This window comes from Rhododendron vialii, chromosome 12a, assembly GCF_030253575.1.
Source record: "Rhododendron vialii isolate Sample 1 chromosome 12a, ASM3025357v1".
NCBI lineage: Eukaryota > Viridiplantae > Streptophyta > Magnoliopsida > Ericales > Ericaceae > Rhododendron > Rhododendron vialii.
In genome coordinates, this window is record NC_080568.1 from 21,958,275 (window position 1) to 21,971,116 (window position 12,842).

The 12,842-nt window shown below is 39.5% G+C and overlaps 1 protein-coding gene across 1 annotated transcript; it reads left to right on the plus strand.

Moving 5' to 3' along the window:
* Positions 1-964: 964 nt before the first annotated feature.
* Positions 965-3,152, plus strand: LOC131309567 (UPF0481 protein At3g47200-like). The gene is made up of 2 exons (XM_058336183.1): positions 965-1,653; positions 2,613-3,152. Exons 1-2 carry the CDS (start codon positions 1,018-1,020, stop codon positions 3,150-3,152), a joined length of 1,176 nt encoding a protein of 391 aa, XP_058192166.1. The 5' UTR covers positions 965-1,017.
* The last annotated feature ends 9,690 nt before the right edge of the window (positions 3,153-12,842 follow it).

The window sequence follows — 12,842 nt, forward strand, 5'->3', positions numbered from 1 at the left end:
TTTTTCGGTTAATCTCAATACACATGTCTGCATTTTAGGTCCAATTGTAATTCGCTTGATCAAGATCCAACTTTAAACTGAGGCAAAATTCACTTTAATAGTTCAATTTTTCTTTGAAATCTAAGATAAAAAGTTTGCAACCTGACAAGTTATTGTATAGACACACTGCGCTGTACATTGTGTTGATCTGGTACTAAAAAAAACTCCCAGTAAATTGGAGTTATAGGAGTTAGAAGAAGGCTCTGACAGAATTGTTGGGCAATGATTCCCGGAACTCAGTAATGACGCGTGTAGATTAGACAACAAGAAAATCGCAAAATCCTACAAGGCGGAATTAGGGTTTCACCTCAACTCCCTGCGACACGAACGCTGGTTGAATTTGTCATAGCACGTCTTGCTATAAGCCACATATAGTATTGCTCGACTGCACCTTACGATCTTCTATCATATTCCCTTCATGTCTAGAACACGAACGAGTGTGAACTCTTTCGTGATCTGTTTGCTCTCTCTAAGCCTGCCTCTATTTCGTAAATAATAGAAAACGTATATCTGACCTAGAAAGCATAACGTGTATATATAAGGCTACGATATAGACCTAAGAAGTAATAAGCCCGGGCTCCTAGTGTAAATAAGAAACCGTAATCCCACCAGAATTCTATTTCTTATTTCACTAATTATAATTCATCCAACTACAGAATTATAATTGCACCCACATTCTTATTTCAATTATATTACGAGCTTCATGATATTGAATACTTATTAATTTCCTCACATTAAAATTATAGATACCCGTTGATTAAAATAAATTACTAATAAGAATCCCTTTCAAGTCTCTTACTTGAATGTCAAGAGAGAGACAAAAAAAGGAAAAGAAACAAGATGCTGAAGTCATTGGTAATTCCAAGAAAACATGATGCTTGTTTCTTTTACTCAGAGACCTGGTAGAATTCTATATGTATATATATAGTGTGAATCGGAGTGGAGTCGATTGTTGGGGAGCTTGTTAATTAGGAAGAAATGGCAGAAAAGGATGATTGGGTGGTGACAATAGATCAGGAGGAAACGGCAGAAAAGGATGACAATTGGGTGGTAGCAGTAAAGGATGAATTGGAGCTAATGGCACCATCAGCCACTATCCGAGCTGCAGATCTAGAAAAGCGGCACTGGAAGCGATCCATATACAGAGTCCCTGCGTTCGTCAGAAACCTGAACATGAAAGCCTACGAGCCTCAGTCCGTCTCGTTTGGGCCTTTCCATCATGGCAAGGACGATTTGATGCCGATGGAAAAGCACAAGCACCGCGCTCTCCTCCATTTTCTCAAGAGATCCAACGTGCTTCTTGAGTCTTATGTCCGCTCTTTGGCCAAAGTCGCTCAAATTCTGAAAGACTCGTACGAGTCGCTCTATCCTTATTGGGAAAGAGACACCAACAGGTTCTTGCGATTAATGATTCTTGACGGCTGTTTTATGCTTGAGGTATTGCGTAACTATACGCAGACAGTTAATGATTATGCTGACAATGATCCAATCTTTAGTAGTCATGGGAAGCTCCACATTGTGCCTTATATCAAGCGGGACATGCTTATGCTTGAAAATCAACTACCTATGCTTGTTCTCACCACGCTTCTTGCTGTTGAAAATGAGGAAACTAAGGTCCATCATCTTGTATCTAATTCCCCCTCTGTTGCTTGTTTTAGATCGATGGATCTCCTTCTAATTTTTGCATTGTACAACATATGTACTAATTTCGTCTGATCGTTAACGCCACTGCTGGAGGTATGTAGGGCCTGGGGTTGCCCTGGCCCCTCCCGACATTTGAAATGTTTTACTTATATTACATGTAATATGGTTATTATTTATATAATTAGTATAGCAATATCCATAATTATGAATTATTTTGATTTGATCTAGCCAAAAATCAAAGGTATTTTAAATTGTCAGGTAAATTTTCTCAAATTCTTTAATAGACGAAAATAATCACACATGTGCGTAGCAATTGTCAACAATAATGCAAAAGATATTATATGCAATACCGATATACTAATATACCACAAAGCTACACCATATATGAGTACATTTTTGCATGAAAATACTTCTCTGCTTATATACTTCCCTCGGGCCAAAATTCTAGCTCCGCCACTGGTCAACGCCTTAAACTTTGGAATTTGCTCCCTTATAATATCTCAAGTTCGGAATTTCTTAGGCAAAGCATAAATTGACCTTGACACCGTATTTATCAAAATAAAGTAAGAGCTAGCATCCTCTCGTCCCGACTCATTTGGATGATCGAAAACATTTTTTTTTAGAGTCCCTTAGTTATATCAATCCTTTAATACAAGATCATATTGATTGGATATTGATCTATACGATTTCGGGACATTATTTTGGAAAATAGTATGCTGACACACTAAATCAGAATTCATTGATGTCAAGGGAAATGTGTTGCGACCATCAGAGTGAGCATGAGAAGTGCTCAGCCATAACAGGAACCCGACCGAGTCTGAATCCTATCGGAAAACATAAAAGTTAGATCGTGAATAAATTAAGTCATCCTTTACAAATTAAATTATATAGTAGTAAAGATGTGTACTTGGTTTTAACTACACATGCAGAAAGATGAGGAATTTGTGAACAAACTCATTCTGAAGTTTTGCTGCCGCACCCGGTTCCCACTCGACTCCCGCATGGGCAAATGCCTGCACTTACTCGACGTGCACAGGAAGATCATCCTTTGGGAAGACGAGATGAAAAGACATGATGGCGGAGGCGACAAGGGACAAAAAGACAAAAAGGGAAAAACAGACAGCAAAGCAAGTGCTAGAGGCGTCAAGATCATCCGGTCTGCAATGGAGCTCAACGAAGCCGGAATTATTTTCAGGAAAAGCAGAACCCAAAGCCTCAAAGACATCTCCTTCATAGGCGGAGAGCTAAGGCTCCCACCCATCTTGGTGGACGGCACCACCGAGTCTATGTTACTGAACCTCATTGCTTTCGAGCGGTTCCATGTTGGGGTGGAGAACGCGGTCACATCTTACATCTTTTTCATGGACAGCATCATTCATAGTGCCAAGGACGTCAGCCTCCTGCACGACAAAGGCATCATCCAGAATGCCATCGGTAGTGACAAAGCCGTGGCCGAACTTGGTGCATAAGAGGGTTGATAAGTACTGCAAGCATCCGTGGAAAAAGTGGCGGTTGAAGCTCTATAACTTATATTTTGCTCTTCTCGCGACAAGACCGTGGTGGAAATTCTCTGTCACATTGGCTCTCGTGCTTTTGGCGCTCTCTCTACTGCAAACGGTATACACCATGTTGTCCTTTCACCGTCTCAAATGATTCTCCGACTCCGTGGTCTCCACCGGTGCCTTTACCAGATCATCAAAGTTCACCTTCCCATTGACTTGGCTAATTTGCAATATTTACTTTGATTGCTTGCAAAATAAGGACTGTTTGTGAGTCTATTATACTGTGTGGTGTGTTCAATAAAGTGTTCCCTGAGGCTGGTAAACAAAAAGAATAATAATATGAGAGAAACTTATTCACGGTCCAAATTTTAATGAAGTTTTTTCGGAAAAAAGTTTAACTCCTCTGCAGAAAAGTTCATCAACATCCGGATCATCCAAAACACTTTTGGACGGTTACGATTGACTCCGTAAACAACTATTTATGACTTCGCCGTTGAAAAGATCTTCTCTAATAATATCAAGTTGTTCTTGTCATTCCAGTCATTCGTTATTTATGAGAATTTTATTGTGCTTACCATTTGTTCGACTACCTAAATAAGGAGTATTGTCTTGGACTCAGAACCCAACAACTTCGTCAAACTAAGGCTCCGTTTGTTTGGACGTAAGATATTTTCCCGTAAAATACTTTACCCATTTTCTGGCGTTTATCTGTGCAAAGCACAAGTAAATTGTTTTCCCCTGTAAAATGTTTTTGAGCTATGGAGAGAAAACAACTTCCGGAGGAAACCTCCGTAAGTCAATTTTCACCGTTCGCCGGTATCCCCCGTTCCCATCAAATTTTACAATTTCACCACGCGTATGCTAAGAAAGAAACATAATTAAGGGTGATTACAATATTCAATTGCGGTGAGATCAGGTGCAGGAAATTAAAACGCAGGAATGGTCTTGGTTTTGTTGGGTTCGAGCATTAGGTGTTTAGTTGGTTTCTTATCAACTATTTTATTTAACAAATCGAAGGGTTGAAGGGGGTAAGTTAAGTTAAGCGAGTTGCAGCACTAGGACAGTATTATACTCTTCGAAGCTCTCTCAATGTATTTTCTTTTCTTACTGTAATGATCTCATTTTTTTTTTTATCTTTATGATATGATAATGAGATTTTCTTTGTCGTTTAAAAAGAAAAAAAAAGAAAGAAAGAAACACGTAAGCATCGTGAAGGGTCCCACATTGGTTAATTATGTTGTTCTCGTATTTGTAGCCTATTATAAATAAGGCTTTTGGAGAACTTTTAGGAATTATCTTTTGGGCTTTCATATTGTGGCCTTTCTAGAGTTACGGATTATAGCCGGCTCTTTGTATCTCTTCTTCACGTTGGTTAGTGAATCCTCTCTCTCCTCGCCCGTGGGCGTACCCATCTTGGGGAACCACGTATATCTCGTTCTTAGCTTGCATTCATAGCGTTCGTTACAACAAACTGGTATCAGAGCTTTAGGTTGCAAAAACTAGGGTTTCGTTTCCGATTGTGGCTATGGCGGCTAAATTCGAGATTGCGAAGTTTGATGGGCAGAGCAGCAGTTTCAGTCTTTGGAGAGTAAAGATGAAGGCGTTGTTAACCCAACAAGGATTGCACAAGGTTTTGTTAGGCAAGACTAGTTCTGGAATTAAAGAGGAAGATTGGGATGATACGGATGCCAAAGCTCTGAGTTCTATTCAGTTGAGTCTGGCAGATGACGTTCTTCGCGAGGTGGAAGAAGAAACTTCAGCGGCAGGAATTTGGCTGAAGTTGGAAGGCATATATATGACGAAGTCGCTCACCAACAGGTTATATCTCAAACAACGTCTTTATACATTTCGTATGCGAGAAGGTATACCTGTTAAAGATCATTTAGACGAGTTCAACCGTATTATTATGGATCTGAAAAATATTGATAGTAAAATTGAGGATGAGGACCAAGCCCTAATTTTGCTATGTTCTTTACCACTCTCGTATGAGCACTTTGTTACAACCCTATTGTATGGCAAAGACACGATATCCATGGAGGATGTTAAGGCCAGCCTATATTCGAAAGAATTGAGGAAAAAAGTGTCAGGTGAGGGTGATGCACATGCGGAGGGTTTGTTTGTTAGAGGAAGAACAACAGAAATGGTGGAGTCGAGTAATAGGGGAAGATCCAAATCATCAGGTAAGAAGAAGGGAAAGTGCAATTATTGCAAGAAACCCGGGCACTGGAAAAGTGACTGTTTAAAACTCAAGGAGAAGGAAAAAGAAGACCAGAAAGGGGGTAAAGTAATTGCTGGAATTGCTAAAAGTTCAGATGAGTCAGATAATGTGTTATCAGTTACAGAGGGCGATTCACGCTCTACTACCGAGTGGGTTCTAGATTCTGGATGTTCATACCATATGTGTCCGCATAGAGAGTGGTTTTCTACTTATGAGGCGGTCAATGGTGGTAAAGTTTTGATGGGCAACAACATGGCCTGTAAGACTGTTGGTTCAGGAACGATTCAGCTTAGAATGCATGACGGTATTGTTAGGACTTTATCTGAGGTTCGACATGTTCCGGATTTGAAGAAAAATCTTATATCCCTGGGTGCTCTTGATTCTCATGGTTACAAATTCCTCGGTGAAGGTGGAGTTTTGAAAGTCTCAAGGGGTGCATTAGTGCTGATGAAGGGTCAGAAGCGTGGTAACCTCTATACACTCCAGGGCAGTACAGTTTTAGGTGCTGCAGCAACGGTTGCTTCATCCAAGGTTTCAGATTCAGACTTGACTCGTTTGTGGCATATGCGCCTTGGGCATATGAGCGAGAGGGGGATGACAGTTTTGAGCAAACAGGGTTTGCTATGTGGCCAGAAAATTGAGAAGCTGGATTTCTTTGAGCACTGTGTTTACGGCAAGCAGTGCAGGGTAAAATTCAGTACAGCTGTTCATCGCACCAAAGGCACGGTGGATTATTTTCACTCAGATCTTTGGGGTCCCGCAGAGGTAACTTCTAAAGGTGGTTTTCGATATTTTATGAGTATTATCGATGATTTCTCTAGTAAAGTTTGGGTGTATATGTTGAAACATAAGAGTGACGCCTTTAATACATTCAAACAGTTTAAAACTTTGATTGAGAATCAGACTGGTAAGAAAATAAAACGTTTGAGAACTGATAATGGTATAGAGTTTTGTCTTGGCGAGTTTGATAGGTTCTGCAGTGATGAGGGCATTGTGAGGCATCACACAGTGAGAAAAACCCCTCAGCAGAATGGTGTGGCTGAACGAATGAACATGACTCTTTTGGAGAAGGCACGTTGTATGTTGTCCAATTTCGGATTGGGCAAAGAATTTTGGGCTGAAGCCGTTTCCACAACATGCTATTTGGTGAACAGGTCTCCGTCGACTGCTATTGAGTGTAAGACTCCGTTTGAGGTATGGTCAGGTCATCCGGCTGATTATTCTGTGTTGCGTGTTTTTGGGTGTCCAGCTTACGCTCATGTGAATGAGGGTAAATTGGAGCCACGGGCCAAGAAGTGTATTTTCTTGGGTTATGCAGCAGGTGTCAAAGGGTACAGGTTATGGTGCTCTGATGATTTGAAGTTTTTGATCAGTAGGGATGTGACTTTTGAATTATCTGATTAAGGGGTCTAAGCAGGTTGATGATACAGTTCAAGAACATAGTGTTCCAAAGCAGGTGGAGTTTTTGAGTGAATCTTCTGACTCAGGGAAGAAGCACATTGAGAAGCCAATTGAAGAGGAGTTCAAGAGTTCAGACACAGAGGTTGATGCGTTAGTTGAGCAATCACACACTATTGCTAAAGATAGGCCAAGAAGGGAGATTCGGCCTCCTGAAAGGTATTCGGCTTATTCTGAGATGGTGGCCTATGCTTTATCAGTTGCTGAAATAGTTGAGTATGAGGAGCCTTCAAGCTATACGAAAGCTGTTTTGAGCGCTGAGTCTGCACAGTGGTTTGTTGCTATGAATGAGGAGATTGAGTCTCTTCAGAAGAATCAGACATGGGAGTTAGTAGAACCGCTGAAAGGGAAGAGGATTGTTGGATGCAAATGGGTCTTCAAGCGCAAACCAGGTATTCCAGGGGTAGAAGACGCTCGGTTCAAAGCTCGGCTAGTGGCGAAAGGATACAGCCAGAAGGAGGGTGTTGACTACAATGAGGTATTTTCACCAGTTGTAAAACATAGTTTCATTCGCACTTTACTTGCTATTGTTGCATGTTATGATCTTGAGTTAGAGCAACTTGATGTCAAAACTGCGTTTTTGCATGGCGAGCTTGAGGAACAGCTTTATATGCGTCAGCCTGAGGGATTTGTTGTTTCTGGTAAGGAGGATCACGTTTGTTTACTTCGTAAATCTTTGTATGGCCTCAAGCAATCCCTTAGGCAGTGGTATAAGCGGTTTGATACTTTTATGATAAGCCAGTCATATTCAAGAAGTGAGTATGACAGTTGTGTGTATTTTCGAAAACTTCCAAATGGTTCATTTGTTTATCTACTGTTGTATGTTGATGATATGCTTATTGCTGCCAAGAGTGTGTCAGAAATCAACAGGTTGAAACAACAGTTAGGTGGTGAATTTGAGATGAAAGACTTGGGTGCGGCAAAACGTATTTTGGGTATGGAGATTTGCAGAGATCGAGTAGCTGGCAAATTATTTTTGAATCAGAAGTCTTATGTTCTTAAAGTACTTGAGCGCTTTGCCATGCAAAACTCAAAGCCAGTCAGTACCCCTTTGGCAGCACACTTTTGACTTTCAGCTTAGTTGTCACCACAGTCGGAGGATGAGGAGAAGTATATGTCTCAGGTTCCATATTCGTGCGCAGTTGGGAGCCTTATGTACGCCATGGTATGTACTCGTCCTGATATTTCACATGCAGTTAGTGTCGTTAGTCGGTATATGGGGCGTCCAGGAAAGGCACATTGGGAGGCTGTGAAATGGATACTACGGTATTTGTGCGGAACTGCATGTGTTGGTCTATTGTTTGGGGTTGCCAATTCTGGTAATCATGCTATTGGTTATATTAATTCGGATTTTGCCGGTGACCACGATAAGAGGAGGTCTCTGACAGGTTATGTCTTTACTCTGTCCGGAAGTGCCATTAGTTGGAAAGCTACTTTACAGGCTACAGCTGCGCTGTCTACAACAGAAGCGGAGTATATGGCCATTGCTGAAGCTGTGAAGGAGGCATTGTGGATGAGAGGTTTGCTTTGTGAGCGTGGTCTTGCACAGGGTGTGAGTTCAGTTTTTTGTGATTCGCAAAGTGCTATACATTTGACTAAAAATCTGATGTATCATGAGAGGACTAAGCATATCGATGTCAGGTATCACTTCGTTCGAGATATCATCTCACAGAAGCAAGTTGAGGTGAAGAAAGTGGGTACGGCAGATAACCCAGCAGATATGTTGACTAAACCGGTTCCGGTTGCCAAGTTCAAGCATTGCTTGGGCTTGCTTGGTATTTGCAGTTGATCGCCCCTCGGGGGCATTTGGCGAGTGAGAGGTTAGAAGGGGATAACTATATTTGGTGATTTGGTTCAGTGGAATTCAAGTCAAGGTCAAGAATTGTTGGGAATGCCTTGTATTCTTTAGTCCCACATTGGTTAATTATGTTGTTCCCGTATTTGTAGCCTATTATAAATAAGGCTTTTGGGGAACTTCTAGAAATTATCTTTTGGGCTTTCATATTGTGGCCTTTCTAGAGTTACGGATTATAGCCGGCTCTTTGTATCTCTTCTTCACGTTGGTTAGTGAATCCTCTCTCTCCTCGCCCGTGGACGTACCCATCTTGGGGAACCACGTATATCTTGTGTCTTTGTGATTTCTTGTTTAGTTTTCAATTTCTCGTTCTTAGCTTGCATTCATAGCGTTCGTTACAACAGTGACCTAGCTAGGCTTAGGGTATCATGTCTTGTCACAAACTTATGAAACCTTTCGGAATTTGTTATCGAATGGAATTTTGTCAACTAACGAGAAAAGAACCAATTTCGTTTAATCATTGCGCAACGAAACAATTTAATTTAATTGGTATTTAGTGTCCGATTGACCAATTTACTGCGCTTATCCGCCTTAACAACAAATTCCGAATATATTGCATAATCCATATATCACAACTGAAAGTTCATACAATATCGGTGGTTTAAATGCTCCACCAAAACTACCAGAAAACTACCAGGCTGTAGCATAAGCAATCCTTTTGTTCTTGTGATGCTTTTTTTGGTAAGCTATATAAGTCTAATAAATGAAACCAAACAACATGTGCAAAAGGGACAATTCCCCTGAAACTAAAATATCATCAGAGCTTAGAATAACCACCAAAACAACCTTAAAAGGAAAGAAATCTAAATAAGTACTTATTTTTTAAGAAGATAATTTTAAGCTAAAAAATTATGTATTTACGCAAATAATTTTTCTAGCAATATGGATCTTGTTTGATAAATCTTATTGAGATCTTTTGAACAGTGCAAAAAAATTGAAAATTTATTTTCCATTTAGTATATTATTTTTGAGTTTGAAAATGTGAAATAAGCTACTTATTTTTTAAGAAGGTTTTTTAGAACGGAAACAAAAATCTAAACAAATCAAAGGACACCTTTTTTTTTATAGGCAACAAAATTTTATTCGAAACTCGACAAATGATAGATCGAGGAGAGACCTCTTACGGACCACATAGATTGAGGTACCAAAAGAGGCCTCCAAGAAAAGAAGAAGAAAAAGGTGCATGGAACACCTTAATTAGTGCATGAATCAAAGAACACCTTAATTAGTATAAGCAACTCCAGATATCCTTCAAAATGCTAGCTAGCATTCACACTTGTCCTTATGAATTAGTTGTGGTTAGATTAGACTGTGTAACTAATTACCAAAATCGTGCTAAATCGTGCCTCAAACATCAATTTTAATCAATCAACGTTCACGAAAGTTACAACATGAACGAATAAATAGACAAAAAACACTCATGGCAACTTATCGTGCCTCAAAATGTAGCGTAATTAAAGAACTGGTCGAGTTTGGTGAAATTGGTTCCCCACTTGAAAAGTGAATCGATCATTGTCATCGATGCAGTCACATGGAATTTCAATATTCAGAGACCGAACCCAAGTCAACTTAGCGAGGAACCAGAGAACAGAAGTCGGTTTTTTGGGTTTTGTCATAATTTTTAACTTTTCCTATTCGTCTTGACAAGACGAATTAATAATCCACAAAAGTAACGCGCAAAACTAACAAATGTGAAAGGAAAAAAATTAGTAAGGACAAAATAAGAAGAAAAAAAAACAAAAAACTTATTGGAGTTGTACTCCCCCTGTCCCAATTTCTTTGTCCAATTTTGACTTCGAGCCGCTCAATGTGATCAGAACGTGTTTTTAAGGGTACCCGCGAGAAATCAGCAAAAAAAATGACTGGAAAGGGCTTGATCCGAACAGTTTCGAACGATTTTTTATTGAACGGTTTAAATAAAAACTGCTCAAATCAAGCCTTTCCCAGTCAGTTTTTTTGCTAATTTCTCGCTGGTACCTTTAAAATCACATTCTGTACATATTGAACGGTTCGGATCATAAAAAATTGATCGGGAACTATAAGATTCAGATTTGGGGTTTTTTTTAGGTGTTTTTTTGGTGTCCCTTGAACTGTCCCGATATATATACATATTTCTCGTGGGTACCCTTAAAATCACGTTCTGCACACTTTGAGCGGCTCGGATCGTCGCAATTCGATCGAGAAAGGGGAGTCCCGCACGGTAAGGCAATGCATGATCTCTCATTGGATCCCGAGTGTGTGTATATATATTTGAATTTTTTTTGTCTACAAGAAAAATAAATAAATATTATGAATCCCAAATTGTAGACAACTTTTTCAAAGTTTTCAAATAGTGAAAAAAGGACAAACAAATATGACGAATGGAGTAAAAATAAACAAATTTAGGTGGAGTTTGGGCTATAACTTTTTATGATCATATTTCACTTTTGGGATTTGTCTCAACGAGAAAAATAGAAAGAAAAAAAAACAAATAGATGAATCCAACCTTGAAAAAAGTTCGTAAAAATAGAGGGAAAAAAAGAAAAGAATTGGTGATGATGTCATCCAGGTGATGTCAACAAGACACTGTTAAATAGCCTTCTTCCTTTTGTTCTAGTATGATTTTTGTGGGGTTAGTGTGTACTTTAATGCTAATTTTGTTTTGTATCTTGACCCCCTTTGAGAAACCCAAACGAGGTCTTAGAAACCAAAAGTTAAAGAGGGATGGCTAATGCTAAAAGTGCTCGTAGTATATTAATCTTAACTACCAAATTGTTAAAAAATCATCTTTCGCTCCCTTTAAGTGTACCCGAGCTTCCAATGATCTCAAGAGTTTTGGTTAGGTTGGTGCTGAGATTCGAAACTATGATCAGCTCGAAATTTGGTGCTATCAAATAGGAGAGTTCTGGAAACAAAGAATACCTAATGACGCGAAATGTTTTGATTGTATTCATTTTAAAGCAAGGTGACTTAAATTTAAAAAATTGACACTAACACCTCACTCTAATTTATGAAAAAGAAATATAGGCGGGTAGAGAGTTTCAATTGCTACAAAAATTAGATGTGTGTTGCATGTATCGCTATCAACAACAGAATAAAGTCCTTGGAGTACTGCAGGTGCTTTGCATCTCTTCTTGCATTTACATCTTTAATTTGTCCTTTAAATCTTTCACCAACAAACTTGAATGTTACTAAGAGAATATAATAATGATGACAAGCACATGTCTTGTCTGCATTTTGGGACCAATTGTAATTCGCTTGTACAAGATTGTTGACGCGCTTTTCTCCAAGAAGTAGGAGAAAAAGAACCCCAACGCAAGTTGGGCGTGCGATATAGAAAATGCGCGGGCGTGCCAGGACCATGGTTGGTCCGTCGTGAAAATTAATTGATGCGGGTGCGCGAAAATCTGACTTCGAACAAGAGATTGCGGGTCTCCTTGCCACAATGAAGTGGACTTCAAATTTTCTCGATCGATATGAAAAAGAAAATCGAGCGCTGGACTCAAAGGATTTTCATTATCGAGATAAAGGTTACAGGTTACAACTATATATGAAGTTGCAGAAAAGGAAATACTACTAGACTACGAATACGTACTATAATTGAGAGATAAACTAGCTAACGTTTGAGTTGTGTGGTCGGGGACCCCTTCTGTGAACTTGGTCTTTACCTTTTATACGCCCGAAAATGGCAGTTACTTCCCATAATCCCATTACCCCCACTTTGCAACATGCGCGAGAAGTTCTTGAAGCAAATTTTCCAATTGCATTGTAAATTGCAAAGTGTCCCATGAACTCCAAAACCAACTGCCTTGAAGTCCATAATTTGAACCCTTTTATATCCAAGTAATCCCATGCAAGATAATTCGGCTACACCAAAAATACATGGGGCCGGCGCCACGAGGCAGCTTTTTAGTGGGTGGTCATTTTTGGTATTCGGCTACACCAAAAATACATGGGGCCGGCGCCATGAGGCGGCTTTTTAGTGGGTGCTCATTTTTGGGTACAAACAAAGATCCAACTTCAAATTGAGGCAAAATTCACTCAATAGTTCAATTTTTTTCTTGCAATTTAATTTTTCTTATATTAAGGTTTACTTTTCCCCTTCCTTCCTTTTCGAAGTTTCAGTACATACCCAATTGAGTCTGGT

What these genes read in the sequence shown, in the direction of transcription:
- LOC131309567 (XM_058336183.1), top strand. Translation starts at nt 1,018, where the DNA reads ATGGCAGAAAAGGATGATTGGGTGGTGACAATAGATCAGGAGGAAACG. An exon ending in TTGAAAATGAGGAAACTAAG is followed by an intron (nt 1,654 to 2,612) that starts GTCCATCATCTT and finishes CTACACATGCAG; the next exon opens with AAAGATGAGGAATTTGTGAA.